Source organism: Oryza sativa, chromosome 3 (genome assembly GCF_034140825.1).
Source record: "Oryza sativa Japonica Group chromosome 3, ASM3414082v1".
NCBI classification, from domain to species: Eukaryota; Viridiplantae; Streptophyta; class Magnoliopsida; order Poales; family Poaceae; genus Oryza; species Oryza sativa.
The window spans coordinates 35,545,975-35,563,933 of record NC_089037.1 but is presented as its reverse complement, the minus strand read 5'-3'; the positions used below and the strand labels follow the sequence as shown (position 1 = coordinate 35,563,933).

The 17,959-nt window shown below is 40.6% G+C and overlaps 1 protein-coding gene across 1 annotated transcript; it reads left to right on the top strand.

Annotated features, from left to right (window-relative positions):
- Positions 1-13,639: 13,639 nt before the first annotated feature.
- On the top strand, positions 13,640-16,379 carry LOC4334618 (protein NRT1/ PTR FAMILY 5.6). The gene is made up of 4 exons (XM_015776908.3): positions 13,640-14,086; positions 14,220-14,437; positions 14,527-15,050; positions 15,339-16,379. The coding sequence occupies exons 1-4, from the start codon at positions 13,939-13,941 to the stop codon at positions 16,204-16,206; spliced, it is 1,758 nt and encodes a 585-aa protein (XP_015632394.1). The 5' UTR covers positions 13,640-13,938; the 3' UTR covers positions 16,207-16,379.
- The last annotated feature ends 1,580 nt before the right edge of the window (positions 16,380-17,959 follow it).

Genomic DNA, 17,959 nt, shown 5'->3' with positions numbered 1-17,959 from the left:
GTATGGACCATGCATAGCTAATTTTGTACTCCAGCAGAGGCACCAATAAGCATATAAATGTGAGATTTTATTCAAATTTTTAATAGCAGTCCTATTAATTAATGTTTGTAGGCACCATTTTACCTGTCATGGAAAAGAAGGTTCATCCCACAATCTATATGCATGTCCTCATCAGACTTAGACTTGCTAGAAAGAGATTAATTATGACCTGCTGGTTAATTAATAAAAGGACTCACTGGTGGCTACTGGCTAGCTAGCTAGGATGCAATCTAGTTTTGAGTATAATTAAGTTGCTATGGCTCATGTTCCTCTCTAGCTAGCTGCAGTTAAATATATATGATATACCGGTCATGTGGTTGACCAGGAGATTACCCACTAAAATTCTGGAGCTAATCATGGTCTAGTTCTCATCATGGAGTTATTGTGGCTAGAATTAATTCCATGCTAGCTCAACAACTGTCAAAAAAAGGGAAATTAAACAGATGCGTTTGAGTGTTATAGCTTTTTAATTACTTATTAAGCGTGATGATAGTATCCACCGACCACTGTAACTAGATTAGAGCTAATTTAATAAGTAGAGTTAACTATTAATTATAAGTTAATTTAAAGTAGAACTAGAGCTAAAATGTATAATTATAATAGATTATTTTTTCCTCTCTTTTTCTCTACTTGTATAATTAATGCATTTGCTTAAGAGCATTTGTAGAACTAACTCTTAAATGAGAAGTAGCACAGTAACACTCTATATTTTTATTCTCTTTCATATAGATTAATCAGTTGGCTTATAGCTTACTATTAAACTTGCTCTTTCATATAGATTAATGAGTTGGCTTATAACTTACTATTAAACTTTCATATAGATTAATCAGTTGGCTTATAGCTTAATATAAGTATTTTACATGAGTTTTAGCAGAGATTATTGTTAAAATGAAATTACTTTGATGTCCCACGATACAATAATAAATAAAGAAAATCATAACTGTTGGTTGGATAAATAGGAAATTAGTACTTATAAATGCTAGTATTTGCAGGCAAATTTCAAAAGTTAGACGTCACATTTGTGGATGGAGAGAACACTACTGTACTGTGTGCGCATCGATCATCTTGTCCCAATCGAGTACTTGTGCAACAATTATAATTATTCTTCCATTTTAAATTACTTATTGTTCTAAGTTTATTATCCCAAGTTAAACTTTTTAATCTTTAATCATCAATTTCTATAAACTCATATAGTTTTATATCATAATATTTATATTGTTATATTCACCTTAAAAATACTTTATAATATATAATTCATGTGTTATTAAACTACACTACAAATTTAATGGTAAAAATAAATATGTTTGACTTAGGATAATCTAAAATAACCAATAATTTAAAACGGAGAAAGTGTACATTAAACCATTTACAACTACTGTAAGGTAGTCTCACGCTACCAATTCTAATATATACACTACTAGTTCGGTGCACTAATTCAATAGTAGCATGTATCTCAGTCTTACCATATCTTGAACTTTATCAAAGGTTGCCACATCTTGTGTTAGATGTTTGACTTTATCCTCTTGTTTGGTTCATACTTGTGGAAAGATTCTCTCTTATTTTTTATGGTCTTATATATCTACAATTCTATTTTGTTAGTTAAGGTGTGTCTCACTTTTTGCTAGCTATATACATCTTAAACAAGTGTGGCATAAAAGTATGACAAATGGTGCAAAACTTATTAGAGGACGTTTGGATGTATATCAAAGTATGGCAAATGATGGCAAACATAGTATCCGAGCTAGCTCTTGTATGCTTGACAGTATGTGACCTATATTGTTTCTCTCTTGTCGTCAACTCAAGTTACATATCATCTTTTTTGCACCACATAGCACAATAATAGATCATAGCCTATGTACATCTCAGTTGTATAAAGGAATAATTGTGTTATCTCGATGTAATTTATGTAATTATCTACGATCAGTAAAGTTTTTTTTAATCTAAAGTAATATGGTACTATTATAAGTGGAGCATTTTGAATAGTTTTGCATGTTGCTAATTTATCAAACACCACACGGTAGGATATTCATTGCTTGACACTGAATTATTGTAATTCTGATGTGATTATTTAATAAGTCTTCCCCTGTGTATTACTCTCTCCGTTTCACAATGTAAGACTTTCTAGTATTGTCCACATTCATATACTTGTGTCTAGAATCTAGAATCATTAACATGTATATGAATATGGACAATGCTAGAAAATCTTACATTATGAAATGGAGGGTGTACTAGCAAAGTGGAATAAACTAGTGCTCAATTGCTTCAACCTGTTGGAAAATATGCAGATAGTGGTGACCTTTTTTCTTGTTTGTTAGTAAACGATATCGTCTGGCATTCAACAAAATTTGGACTGAATCCACCATAACTCATATTAATTGCTATGAAAATCCTACAGTAAATTTCACATTGAGTCACCTTTTATTACTGATGTTTTGTTTTGGACCACCCTTTAAATAAAATTTCCATTTTGAACTAGCTAATCTTGCCTTTGTTTTACTTTGTACCATTCCAATTCGTTTCTCAAGCATATAAACAACCTCGAGTACGTCAACTCCTATTCATCAATATACTCCCTCATCTATATATAAATATTTTCTTGACACATGACAAATTGGATGTAGATAGATAAAAGAGTTGAGGGTGGTCCAAAGTGCCACAAAAGTAAAATTACTTGGTCCAAATTTGAAAACATTGGTTGAAGGGTGGTTTAAAGCAAAACAACATCAAGAAAAGGTGGTTCAAAGTGAAATTTACTCAAATTTCCCATCAAATTTCTACATTCCAAAGAATTCAATAAAAAAAACTTATATGAGGACAAAATGATAGTTTATGGCCTAATATGTGAAATATTTGTCCTTTCCATTTCTCCTCTTTATTTTTGTCGTGTTCTCTCTTGCTTAACATTAATTTTGTGGGTTGGTGCTTATTTTCTAGGAGGTGAGAGTATAAGATAACTACTCTCTCTATATTAAATTACTTGTTATTTTAACTTTATCCTAAGTTAAATATTTCTAACTTTAACTAGAAAATTTCTAAAAATCCCTAGTTTAACAACAAGTGAGTTATATATTATGAAAGTACTTATCATGGTGAAAAACAAAAAATAATCTTATAATGTTAGGCTATATAAATATCTAGAAATTAATGGTCAAAGTTAGAAACATTGGACTTCAATCTAAAATGATAAGTAATTTGAAATGGGGGAGTACACGTAATCTCCCTTAAGCCACTACTCTAATTTCCAGGCATGAGTATAAAAATTATAAGTTGGACCAGTTGTCTTGTGCTGTGCATCATGCAGCTATAAACCTATATTGTGGATCTGCCCCTCCCTACCGCAACCAACTATGAGCAGGTAATAATGAACTAGAGAATGCTTCTAAGCCTTAAGAACCTTTACATCATCTCAATTTGACTTTGGATTTGCCTAATGCCAAATATTTTTTTTGCCAATGAAAGAAAAGAAGAAGAATTTTCCATGACATATACCATGAATAAGTGCGATTCAGCGCAAACATCATTTGTAAATTGTGCATTTTGATTGTGACCTGATCAACCCATCCACCCCTAGGACATTTTCGGCACATGTTGATGATCGACAAGACTAGCTACTATGGAGATGGCTCATGCTGAGTGTAGCGTGCGTTTTTTATGTAATCGAAAAACATAAATGATACTCCCTCCGTTTCAGGTTATAAGACGTTTTGACTTTAGACAAAGTTAAACTGTTTCAAATTTAACCAAGTTTGTAGAAAAAAATAGTAACATTTTCAACCCAAGACAAATTTATTATGAAAATATATTCAATTATTGATTTGATGAAACTAATTTAGTATTATAAATATTACTATATTTATATATAAACTTAGTCAAACTTAAAATAGATTGACTTTGACCAAAATTAAAACGTCTTATAATCTGAAACGGAGAGGAGAGAGTACCGTATATGTTGGATCTCATATATGCATGCATGGATGACATTTATGCTCCTAATATTTTAAGCAACCCCTAAATGGGCGACAAGTGGACTGACCACGCGCAATACGGTGACGCATCATCACTAATCTCTTCATTGTGTGATAGTCAAATCGTGGCACTGCACGTTCACGATCAGCATCATACTGTCATGTTCTCGCATGTCAAAGAGACATTAGTTCGTCGATATATGGATGATGTCGTCCATATATAATGGGGGTACATTGTGGCTAGATTGGTACACCTGATTGATTTGCTAGCTTTAATTATATTTACTCCCACAAAGCTTGGATCAATCCGTAGAAAGTTCATTCATGATAGGTCAAGGTCAGGAACACTGCTATAGGCACCCAAACAATATAGAAAAGTTAGGTAAATACAGAGTGTGAATTAATAGAAAATATCGTCGTATGTGAGAATTATACATGAGGCCTGGACAGCATGTTTAATGTTGATGTAGTGTGGTAGTTTCTAATTTCATAATAATCATAGTTGTTGCACGAAGAAAATTATGTAATACAGAGTGTGAATTAATGAAAAATGCCATAGCATGTGAAAGTGATATATGAGGCCTAGTACATCAATTCTAGGATGATAGAGGTGGTGTTTGAATCTAGAACAAGTGTTTCACGCAAAACGAGGTGGTTGTAACGTGTGATTAATTGAGTTTTAATTATTACAAACTTGAAAAATGGATTTATCTGACATTTTAGAGAAACTTTCATATAGAAAGTTTTTGCATGAAACGTACCGAAGAATCCAAACTTTCATATAGCAGTTTGAAAAGCGTGCCACGAGAATCCAAAATTTTATCCTACTCTTACCGAAGAAACGAACAGGGCCAGAGGGTGGTATTTTTCCCATTTTACAATCATCACATAAAGAAAAATGATACAATTAATCATCACAGAAAGAAAAATGTTGCTAAACCAAATATACAGCTTAGAAATCAGGTAGTTGATGAACCTATTTGTCAGTGACTGTTTCGATTACAAGGTGAGGTAACTGTGAAGTACATGTAGCTAGCCTGCATGGAATTCCAAAGTTGAAAGTGTGCATCGTTAGTGACCCTCCACTAATCACAAAATGTTGCGGCTATCTCCGTATGAGCTAGCTGTCTCAAATTTTATGCTCCATTTCTTACATGTGCTAATTTTGGTTAGTTGGAGGCAGACTAAAGCAAAAAATTAAAGTGGGAGAGCAAAGTTGTGGAGTCCATCCGTCCATCCGTCCATCCGTCCATCCATCCATCCATCGCCGATTGCATCCAACTTGATTTTGTCGGCAATGCAATCTAATGCATGCTTGCATGGTTATCGTCTCTACTGACATCTCCTAATCCAGCAAAATATTCAGTGAATATGACTGTGCAGAGACAGTGTCGCGTGCAGTGCATGCATCCATGGAATTATTGTTACTTAAAAAAAATTCAGCCAGATGTATTAAATGCGTTGGTGTTTTTGGTTCATTGACAAAACCAACCATATAAAAGAATTGGTGGTAATACTTGCATATCCATTTGGGGGTCTGTTGCCAAAAAAAAAATGAAGGGGCTAAACACAAGCTTCGGAAGTAACATTGCCAATTTTTTTGGCTTGACAAAATTTTAGTAAGGCTAAGAATAGCTATAATAATCCAAACAAACCTATTATGGCTAGGCACTAGAATTTGAATTGTTAGCACCCTGCAAAAATATTTGGGAATAGCACCCTGCAAAAATATTTGGGAATGGTGCCATATTTGTCAATAAAAATAAAATTTTAACACGTATTTACATGTAATAATCAAATATTACAATATTTAAATCTATATATTTCGAATGTAAATTTCAGAACTTACAATATAAATAGTATCAAATGTTTACAGTGTATTTTTTTTCTAATACTCAATGTATATAAGATTTGAGACTAGGAATTATTGGTTACCGGTGCTGATCAACAAATGACGTAAAAGGGGAAAATAAAAATTGGAAGAGAGAGAAGCGGAGGGATATATAGTCTGTTCGCCAAGCCAAGATTTGGGGACATATGTTGCCCACGACGGCATGAACATCTATCGCACGGTCCAAATCCGATTGAAATCAATCACAAATTGCTGGCGATAGATTTTTAGCAATACCGGAATACTCCTACTTTTACATCAGAATTGTACATGGAAGTTATGTGTGCATCGATCTGTAAACTAGTACTGGTAAATTGTTGCACAAAGCTTTTGTGCGTTTAATTTGCGGAAACAAAATAAAAGAACTTAGGTATTATCAGTGTCAAAAAAAGCAGCGGAGGTGACGGACTCATGGCACATCAGTTTATGTTGTATGTCATCCTAGAAATGCTTGTGCTAGCTGACTAGCTCCACCACTCCAGTCCTCTGATCCTCTACTGCTCCTGTATACTTCTTTTCACTGAATTTTCAGTGAATTGGTTGTTGCTTGTTAGTACTCCCTCTGTCCCAGATTATAAAAGGTTTTAAATGGATTTAACACATCATAATACTACGAATCTATACAAGCTTTCTGTCTAAATTTGTAATATTATGATATGTCAAATCCACTTAAAATTCCTTATAATCTGGACGACAGGTGCTATATTGGCATGAGGAAGAGCAATTCATCATTTACGATTCAAGACAAGAACCATCAAAAATGTATTAAACCTGCTTAGATTAGGTCATATATACAATAGATTTTTTTGAACTAGAACAAATTATTTCATTGTTCTTCAGACAAAAGAAAGAACCGGACAAATTAATCATGGCCATTAGTACACACTTTATGTAATTATTTTCCTTTAAAAATTATCTTGGTCTGATCAACGTCATCCACAGAATACTATGCAGGTTGGTAGTGCTTGTTGTAAAACAGTGTGTAACAGTGAAACCGACATTTTTTGCCCCTGATATGGGCTACACATGGGAGAGCTAGACTTTTATTTTAAGAACAAGTAAATTTCACAAAACTACTGGTATTTTGGTTAAATTATCAAAATATTATAGATTTAATATGATGTATCACAAAACGATATATTTAACACTAAATTTATCACAGAACTACAGATTTAAAGTAGAATATCGCAAAACTATATATTTAGTAGCAAAGTTATCACAAACTAAAAGTTTAATATCAATTTAATCACAAAACTTAGACATATATAACTCAAACATAGCATTGGTGCTAAGGATTTAAACCCTACAATCTGTAGCTTTATGACAATTTTATTAGTAAATTTGTAGTTTTGCGATACTTGGCCTTTATGATAATTTTATTATTAAATCTCTATTTTTGTGATATATCACTTTAAATTTATAGTTTTGGGATGATTTAGCCAAAGTATCATCACATTACATTTACTGTAAGAGAAATGATCCCCACAAGAGAGAGAGAAACGAAAGTGCAAACCATTCCTAGAATAACATTACATTTGCTGGAAATTAAAATTCATCCATCTTTGATTGCACATTATGTAGTATAAGGTGGCATCACATTTTTAGTCATAGTAATCAAACATGGTAAATTGACAAACTTCAGACCTTTGGGTTGGAGAATTTGAAATATTTTTGACAGGTTTGAATCAATTTCCATGAGAATTTAACAACCAGACGGCATGTGCCCAAAAGGTTCTAAAATACTTCCCCACTTCGGTTCAGATGTGAAATTTGTTCAAAATTTATATGAGGCTCCTATTAGAAATTTGATGAGGGCTAGAGACTTACACATGATCCCATCTCTTAAAAGTGGGTTGAAGGGTGCCAATCAATCACGGTTGTGCGTGTGGTGTGAGTGTCTAGTGGTATGTGTGCACCCTGCATGATGGAACAATCCCAAATTTAAGGAACCACCACGCACCTAACCCTGAGCATATTGATGTTCAAACTAGTCATTAATTTTTACATAGACACGATAATCTCAAGATATATCGGTCTAGTTTTCCAGATATGCTCATAGAGATAGATGTGAGCATTTATAAGGGTGAGTGTGCGTGTGTTGTGATCGTCCGCAGTTATACCTGTTTCTCGAAAGAAAAAAAAAGATGATCAAAATATTTCAATTGACAATTAGTAAATCATCGAGTTACACATTGTGAACATTTTAGTCACTAAAACATATGAAAGAAATATGAAACATGTAAATACCATTTGAAATATTTCTCTATTTTCTTAGAAAAAGTGTTCCTTTCTTATATGAAATATCAAATTTTAACGGTTAAGACATACTCCGTATATTTTCTTACGCATAAAATATTTTAAGGGAAAAAAATTAAAGCTTGCTAAGGAGCTTTATTCTTTGTATGAAACATGCAGCCATCAATACTAGGTATCTAGAGAGAGGAGGGAAAATGAGCATGCAGAGCGTCCTATGAGCACCCTCGAGGCATATCTTATATTGATAAAATCACTATAGGTGTCTTGCTTTCTATGAGTGCTGTCAGGGTTATAGATACCGCATACCCAATAGTAATCGACTAAGCTCGGCGGGCCCACTACATACCAAGTCTTATACGGAATCATACCTTGTATATAGAAGGGGTTCCAGATAAGTAAGGACAAGTAAAGTTCTATATGAAAACGACAAGGACTAGATTGTATCCATATTGGTCTTCCTAGTCTTATTTGGACAAGGAAACATCTATGGGTATAAATACAAGCCCCTAGGAGGAGAGGGGACACGCCACAAAGCCACAAGATCAACACACAATACACAAGCCAACACACGCCAAGACATGCCGTCGGGTATCAACATCAGAGATTAGCCTAGACAAACCCCGTCCGGTTTCTACGGAGGCCGGCAATAGGGATCTAGCAGCATATCTGATCTCGGCGAGTGCGGATTCGAGGAGGAAGACTACCCTGTCGTAGTCGGTTATCTAGCCGCCAAGTCAACGACAACAAGATAAGTTATCCCAAATATTATACTTGTGTAATTCAAATGAATAAAGGAGCAACACCGGCTTCAGCCAACAGGATGTAGGGGTATTACCTGTCAGATAAGGGGCCCGAACCTATATAAAAATCCTTGTCTCTGTCTCTTTTACTCCAATCTCGCATATACCCTAGTACCAATGATCCCCATACCATCTAAATACCGTAGTCGCGATCTCAAACGTCGACAAGTGCGTTGCCTACCACTAAAAAAATAATTAACCTTAAATACAATTGCTTATGTGAAGTGTAGGACTTGGACCTGAATGGGCCAATTCCAGCTAAAGGAATCTATTGAGCTACTCTCACTTTGATTGAACTCTAATTTCACGAAGAGATGTCCTCTCGTTTATTATATGTTATCTAAATAATTATAAACAAACTGATAAGATAGATTAAATAATTCCTTGAGGCAAGATAAAAATATTTTTGCCTTCTGAAACAGATGTTGAGTGATATATCATGTATAAAACTATCTTTTTTTTATAAATGTTTAGATGGTATATATGAAAATAGTTTCCCAAAAGAAGCCTGTGGGCGTAAATTAGGACTCGGATCCTCTACATTAAAGGAAAAAAAATGCAAAGAATCTACAGTACACTTGCATTAGGCATGGTTTTTACCGTTGGATCTTCATCAAACGGCTAGAAACGGATGTTACACTGAACTCGAATAGTAGAAGGGGAATAATAATATTTTGTCAACCGGTCAAACCCACACTGTGCAAGCAGTTTTTGCTACAGTACTACTATACTGTTCTAACAGTGGCCCTTGCATTACAGGAGAGGATCCACGTCCCGTAAATTATTTCGTCCTTTTTGGATATCACTGAATTATTTGCTTCATGTTTTCTAAAATATACTCCCTCCGTCTCCAAATATTTGACATCGTTGACTTTTTTAAATATATTTGATCGTTCGTCTTATTAAAAAACTTTTATGAAATATGTAAAACTATATGTATACGTAAAAGTATATTTAACAATAAATCAAATGATAGGAAAAGAATTAATAATTACTTAAATTTTTTAAATAAGACGAACGGTCAAACATGTTTAAAAAAGTTAACAACGTCAAATATTTAGAGACGGATGGAGTATTTGCTTAGAAAAAACTTTCCAGTAGTACTCATTGCTTTTTTTTTTTTTTGAACATTGTACTCATTGCTTGAAAACTTATTTCAAACTATTGACTCCATGAAAAGTATATGTCATCGAGTTGCAACTTGCGACGTCGTACAACTCCATTTGGGAATTTTGCAGGAGCGTTTACACATGGCGAAGAACACGACGAGCGGTTGGCAGTTAGCCGCTGACTGAAACGCATGCAGAGACAAGCATTTCCTGCGAAAAATCAACGCCGATTCCGGTGGGCGATCGATCGATCGACGGCTGCATCTGCGCATCCAACTTGCTTAGCTTGTATCTTCGTAAAACGGCCACGCGTGAGTGAGCCCGTCACCCTGCGAGAGATGTAAGGAGGGCATGTACAAAAGATAGTTCGACACGACACGATCTCTTAGTTAATACTTCTGCAATAGTTAAAAAAATATAACCTCTTAACTATTACTACATCAAAATAAATTTTTATTACCCTTATTTTCTTTTCTTCTCTCCATCTCCATGTAACAATATTTCAGTTAATAAATGCTACCAAGAGTTGAAATCTAAACCGTTGTCATACGTAGCAACGCTGTTTTTTTTTCTTTTTTTTTCTTTTCACGTCACTAAATTTATATGCATATCAATCGAAAATCAAAAGAGTACGTTAATAAATATCATTGTACATGTCTAAGAAAAACGGACGTGAAAACGTGCACGCTTTAATTTACTGGCCCTGCATCTCGGCTAGTTTCCATGCAGAACAGCGGCGCTAGAGACGGCGTATGCATGATAGATGTATGTATCTCTTGGATTGATGACGTTTGCTGGAAATTTGGGAGTCAATGCAAATTTTTATGTTTTCAATGTATTATATCTTTGTGATGCATACAATATCTTCTCAGTGGACTATTTAATCTCCAGGATTTGATACTTCATAGATTTCACTCAAATTAATGAGTGCTGGAGCTATTGTGTATGCATGGCAAACATTAATTAGAAGATCAAGGAAAAAAAATATAGTGTGAGGTATTAGCTATGTGTTCAATACTCCACCACTAAATAAGGGAGACAGATTTTGACTCCAAATTTGAACGTTGTGGATAGCTATGATCCCACCACCACATATGTGATGCTTCCCTTCTTTTCGGAGGATATGCAACATGATAATCTATACTCCCTCCGTCCAAAAATAAGTGTAGTTTTGCACTATTCACATTCAAGGCAAATTTTCAAATTTTTCACAATTTTTTCAAGGCAAATTTTGCTACAGGACATCGCAATTGTGTGGTTTTAACTCAGGGACACCGCGAAAGTGAAGTTTTGGGGGAAGACATCCCATAATCGTGGATATTAGCCGATGGACACCGTGCCATTTAAATTAGCTCAGGGACACCGTGAAAGTGAAGTTTTGGGGGAAGACATCCCATAATCGTGAATATTAGCCGATGGACACCGTGCCGTCTAAAGGAATCTTGCCATGCTGACGTGACGGACGGATGCCCTTTTTTGACGCGGTTGGACCTAAATGCCCCTGCGCCTTATCTCCTTAATGTTTGGCCCCACATGTCATCCTCCATGTCTGGCCCCACATGTCATCCTCAATCTCTCTCTCTCTCATCTACAAGGAGAAGACTAGAGCAAGGCAGGCGACGACCAGAGCTGGGCAGGCGGCTGACGGCGGCCGGAGCTGGCCGCGAAGCTGAGCAGAGCAGTAGCTCAGCGGGGAGCAAAGCAGAGCAGCAGCACGCACGCCCTGGATCCCCCGAAGCAGGAGGTGGTCAAGCCGTCGCCGCCGGGCCGCATCCGCAACAGCACGCCCTCCTCCCCCAACCTCCTCGTCTCGAGCGCCGACGCCGATGCCAAGAACATGTGCTGCTACTCCGCGCTGCCGAGCGCCTGCCCCTCTTCCCCTCTCTTTCCAATCCTCTCCAGCGGCTCCCACGCGCGTGCGCTCCTGAGCAAGATACGGCAGGCGCGCGACGGCACGGGCCGAGGCGACGGCGGCGGCCTAAAGGGAGCCTGGCGGCGTTGAGTGGATGGGGATAAAAGGCTGGCTCAGCGAGGAGGTGCCAGGGCAGCGCCGAGCAGAGGAGGCGGAGGTGGAGGCGCTGGGTGATCGCGGAGGCGGCGCCCGTGTGGGCCGGCTTGGCCGTGCGCGGGGGCGGTGCTCGCAGCGTGGTGGTGGCCCCGAGCAAGACGAAGACAGCGGGTGGTGGCGAAGCAGCAGTGGCGCGCGGGTGGTGCTCGCACGGGAGATGTGGCCGCGCGCAGTGGCAGCGGCCGAGCGTGGCGACGACTTGGTGCGGCGGCGGAGAGGGGAGAGAGGTAGCTAGCGGCGGTGGGGAATGGCCTGACGGGAAGGCCTTTTTTTGCTGACGTGGTGCAGGGGTATTTACGTCCGATCGCGTCAAAAAACGGCCTCCCATCCGCCACGTCAGCACGGCAAGATTCCTTTAGACGACACGATGTCCATCGGCAAATATCCACGATTATGGGATGTCTTCCCCTAAAACTTCACTTTCGCGGTGTCCCTGAGCTAAAACCACACAATTACAATGTCCTGTAGCAAAATTTGTCTTTTTTCAAATGAGACGGACGGTCAAACGTTGGGCACGGATATCCACGGCTGCACTTATTTTGGGACGGAGGTAATATTTTCTTTCTTTCTTATATAAAAAAACAAACCACATAAAGGAAGTCGTGGGCTTAAAAATCCACATCAGTAACACACTACATACCTTGTCCACGAATACAAAAAATGATTGGAGGTGTGAGGTGAGAAAATTAAATAAAGAGCGGTGGCTAGGAGAAATAGTTTTTGTGAATACTTATATTTGTATGGCAAATAAATATTAAATGCTAAAATTCTTTATATATAGTCTATGAATCTTTATATGTGTAAATAAATTCCAATTATTAGGTATCCTTATATATACATATGATGTATTTCAACTTTTTTAAATGGGAGGTGTATTTCTACTTTGAACATGATGAATTGAGAAAGTTGCAATAGGGGTCAAATCTCTTAGATATTTGTCATCCCTTAATTATTTTCCAAGGATAGTAGTTGGCGATATTTGGTCCAACGTTTGTTTGTAGTAAAAAGTAACGGCAGGAGTACAAAAATTAATTAAGTATGGTTGGTAAAAGCTCATTGAATTGCATGCGGCTGATGAAAAAAACGTCAATTTTGTCACAGATATTTTCACACCTTAATTACTACTAGTATTTTACTTAAGCAAGTCATCTCTAAAGCAGTGAAAGACTGAAAGTAGTGAGCACTAGCCACTAGCTTGAAGATAAACACGCCAAGTTAGGCCACAGATTATTTTTTTTTAAAAAAAAACACGCCAATAATTAGTGTAGCAAAAAAAATCCTTGAATTCCCATTAATGCGTCGCCTTCAAAGATTTTTTTTGGTTAGCTAGACTAATTATTTCCATTTTTTCACAAGATTAGACTAATTCAACTAATTCTTTTCATCGATTCGCCTTTCACCCAAAATCGATCGAGCTCTCCTTTCCCTGATTCGATTCGTTATAGGCCCATCGATCTTACTAATAAAATGATTACAAATCTAATCAACAGCGACCACTGACTGAAGCCGCAGTAATCCGGTCAGTCTGCGAGTGAGCTCACACCTCGATCCTCGTCCTCTTCTTCGATTCCTCCTCTGTTCTCGCTGGCCGTACGTGTCAAGCGTATCCAGCACACACGGCTATATAAAGGCTGCACCTCGAGCCCCTTTTCCTCCCAACCAACCAACCTCAAATCAAATCAAGAACAGCTCGTGCTTAGATCGCTCTCTCGCTTGCTGTTCTTCCAATCCACTCCTCTTGTTTGTGGCAAAGATCTGGGTTCTTTTTTTTTCTTTTTTTGCCGGGTTTTTTTGGAGAGGTTTTGTGAGCATGGAGGGTTTAAGGGGCGGCGGCCATGGCGAGGCGGCGGTGGACGGCGGCGACGAGAGGTGGGTGGAGGACTCGTCGGTGGATTACCAAGGGCGGCCTCCTCTCCGCGCCGCCACCGGATCATGGAAGGCCGCAATGTTCATCATCTGTAAGCCACTTTAATTTCTCGATGAATCTTTGTCCGTACGTGTTCATGTGATTTCTTACTGATCGACTGAGTGACGTGTTCGTCGTCTTCCTCCTCGATCTCGGCGTGAATTCGATCGATTGGTTAAATGAAGTGATTGAGTTCAGCGAGAGGCTGAGCTACTTCGGGCTAGCGACGAGCTTGATGATCTACCTGACCAAGGTTCTCCAGGAGGAGATGAAGTTCGCCGCCAAGAATGTCAACTACTGGACCAGCGTCACCACCCTCATGCCCCTCGTCGGCGGCTTCCTCGCCGACGGCTACCTCGGCCGCTTCTCCACTGTCCTCTTCTCCACTCTCATCTACCTCTCGGTCAGCTCTCTCACTAGCTCTAATGGCGTTCCTCGCCGGCAGCGAGCGATCTCTGATGATGATTTTTGTTTTGTTTTCTGTCATTGCAGGGGTTGATTCTGCTGGCGATATCGCAGCTGTCGCCGAGGCTGAAACCCGAGCGCAACCTGCACCTCCACGAGACGCTCTTCTTCGTGGCGATCTACCTGGTGTCGGTCGGCACCGGCGGGCACAAGCCGGCGCTGGAGAGCTTCGGCGCCGACCAGTTCGACGACGGCCACGCGGCGGAGCGGGTGCAGAAGATGTCCTACTTCAACTGGTGGAACTGCGCGCTCTGCGCCGGCGTCCTGCTCGGCGTCACCGTCATCGTCTACCTCCAGGAGAAGGTCGGCTGGGGCGCCGCCGCCGTCGTGCTCGCCGCCGTCATGGCCGCCTCCCTCGCCGTCTTCCTCGCCGGCTGGCGCCACTACCGGTACAGGGTCCCCGAGGGCAGCCCGCTCACGCCGCTCGTCCGCGTCCTCGTCGCCGCCGCGAGGAAGAGGCACCTCCACCTCCCCGCCGACGCCAACGAGCTCTACGAGGTGAAGCCGCAGAATATCAAGAGGCGGCTGCTCTGCCATACCGATCAACTTAGGTGACCACTTCATTTCAACTCACGTTACTTTCCTTGCCCCTTCTTTTCTCGCAAAAAGACACTAATCATTGACGCACGTACACTGCACCACGGCTCAACCACCAGTCGACCCAAAAACTTAAGCTGACGAGAGAAAAAAATTATCGATAGTGAAAATGATAACAATATTTGATCACGTTGTAAAGTTATACATAAGGACTTACCTTGTTTATCCAAAAGCTTAAACTGACGAGGAAAAATGCAATTGTGATTGTAATCATGGAATGTGTGGATGACATGGCATGGCAGGTTTCTTGACAAGGCGGCCGTAGTGGAGCACGACGGCGGCGAGGAGCGGCGCGGGGCGTGGCGGTTGGCGACGGTGACGCAGGTGGAGGAGACGAAGCTGGTGCTGGCGATGGTGCCCATCTGGGTGGCGACGCTGCCGTTCGGCATCACGGCGGCGCAGGTGTCCACCTTCTTCATCAAGCAGGGCAGCGTGATGGACCGCCGCATGGGCCCGCACTTCACGCTGCCGCCGGCGTCCACCTTCGCCATGGCCGCCATCGGCATGATCGTCGCCGTGGCCGTGTACGACAAGGTCCTGGAGCCGTACCTGCGCCGCCTGACCGGCGGCGAGCGCGGGCTCAGCATCCTGAAGCGCATCGGCGTCGGCATCGCGTTCACCATCGTGGCCATGGCGGTGGCGGCGACAGTGGAGAGGCAGCGCCTCCGCAGCGCCTCGCCGGCGTCCATGTCGGTGTTCTGGCTGGTGCCGCAGTTCTTGCTGATGGGCATCGGCGACGGGTTCGCGCTGGTCGGTCTCCAAGAATACTTCTACGACCAGGTGCCGGACAGCATGCGCAGCCTCGGCATCGGCCTCTACCTCAGCGTCATCGGCGCCGGCAGCTTCCTGAGCAGCCAGCTGATCACGGCGGTGGACCGCGTCACCTCGCACGGCGGCGCCGCCGCCGGCTGGTTCGGCAAGGACCTGAACAGCAGCAGGCTGGACCTCTTCTACTGGCTTCTCGCCTGCATCGGCGTCGCCAACCTCGTCTTCTACGTGGTCATCGCCACCAGGTACTCGTACAAGACCGTCATGGCCGGCGGCAAGGTCGTCGACGACAAGGCCGGCGACATCGAGTGCGCCGCCGCCGCAGCTGCTGCTGCCTACTGATCAATATCAAGCAGTAGCTGATCGATTAGCTAGCTAGCTAGAAAATCATGGTAAGAAAGAAAATGGCATCATCATGTATTATGATCTGCTTTCGTGGTACGTGACAACAACAAAAAAATTGTAAGGATTATGTCGTTCGTCCATGTATATGCTTAATCTGCTTGTGATTGCCATCTGATCGTGTGATCTACTGCTACTGCTGATGTTGCCAAGTCCTGAACTGATTCAGTGTAGCAGTGATTAGTAAGTTACGCGTGTGCTTAGTGCAAGAGGCGAAGTGCTGAGTAGATGGATTACGTGCACTTGGAGTTAAGAGTGCGAGATTGAGATGGCCCGAAAGCCTGCTTAATTCGGACCCATGGGCGGAGCCACTACGATTCCTGCGTATTCCGAGGAATATACTTCAGTATACGCACATGTACACATATTAGTTAGCCAAGTACTCTTCCTAACTGAGATGCGTATAGATGAAAGGTTTAGAAAAGTGAAAAATCTTCTTAATCTTTCCATTATGATTGTTGAAACAAAGTTGCACAATAGACATGAGATTGTTTACAAGCTTCTCAAATTGGTTATAGTACTTTCAGTAGTAACAGCTAGTGTTCAAATAATCTTTTATGCCATGAATAATGTGAAGAATAAATTGATAAACAGGCTGGGGGATCAATACTTAAATCATTGCTTGGTCACATTTATTGAGTGTGAGATGTTTTTGAAAGTCAAGGACTGTGATATTATAAACCGCTTTCAAGCTATGAAGGAACCAAAATAGAAAATTAGAGGTACCATGTAATATTTGTAGTTTTATTTCTTCGATTATCGGTATTGACATACTGTGAACCATTGATTTTTTTTTACTATGAACTTTTTTTTTGTTAAACGGGAATACCCAACTTCGAAATCCTGGCTCCGCCACTTCGGACCGAGTTTGCAGCCTTGCGCTGTGAGGAAAAAGTCCAATGTATGTCCCTCTAATGATTGAGTTTCGATCACGTCCCTCAATCACAGAAACAGGTACAACGCATTCCTAGTCTTCCAAAAGCCAGTGCAAATATAGTCCAAAGGCAGCACTGAGGTCGTTTTTAGCTGACGTGGTGCAGTGGTGCTTATGTAGCGTATTGACTAGGTTTTCGTCTTACAAGACATCTACGTAACACTTACATTCAAGAACAAAAAAATTTTAGGACCTATGTGGGGCCAACATGTTAGGGGTTCTTCTTCCTCCAAAACCTCCCTTCTTTCCTCTCTTCCCCATCTCTCTCCACCTCTATCCTCTCTTCCTACCTTGTCGGTAGGGTGGTGGCAAGTAGAGGCCGAGATGATGGCCCAACACAGGTAGACAAGATGGTCACATACAATGAGATGGCTACCATCACTATCGAGTGTCGCCTGCCTTAGTTATTATGACGTACCACTTTCATTCATTTCAGCGAGTCGCGTGTATTAGATCGATTCAATCGGTTTCTAGTGCATATCGAGATGACATGGCATCCATGGAGATGGATATTACAATGATACGACAAGAAGAGCAAGTCACACCGCCCTGGTGTGATACTGTGGCTTTATGGATGACTACGAGCAAATGGAGGACGATGAACCACCCTCACCGTGAGTCAACAAGCCCGGGTTTTTTTTTCCTTATGCCACTGCCGGAGCAGAAGGTGTCCGTAGCATATCATGCGTAGCTTTGGCGTACGAATGCCCGAATAAACAACAAGTATGGGTCTCGTCGGCCCAATGAAAAGAGGAGGAA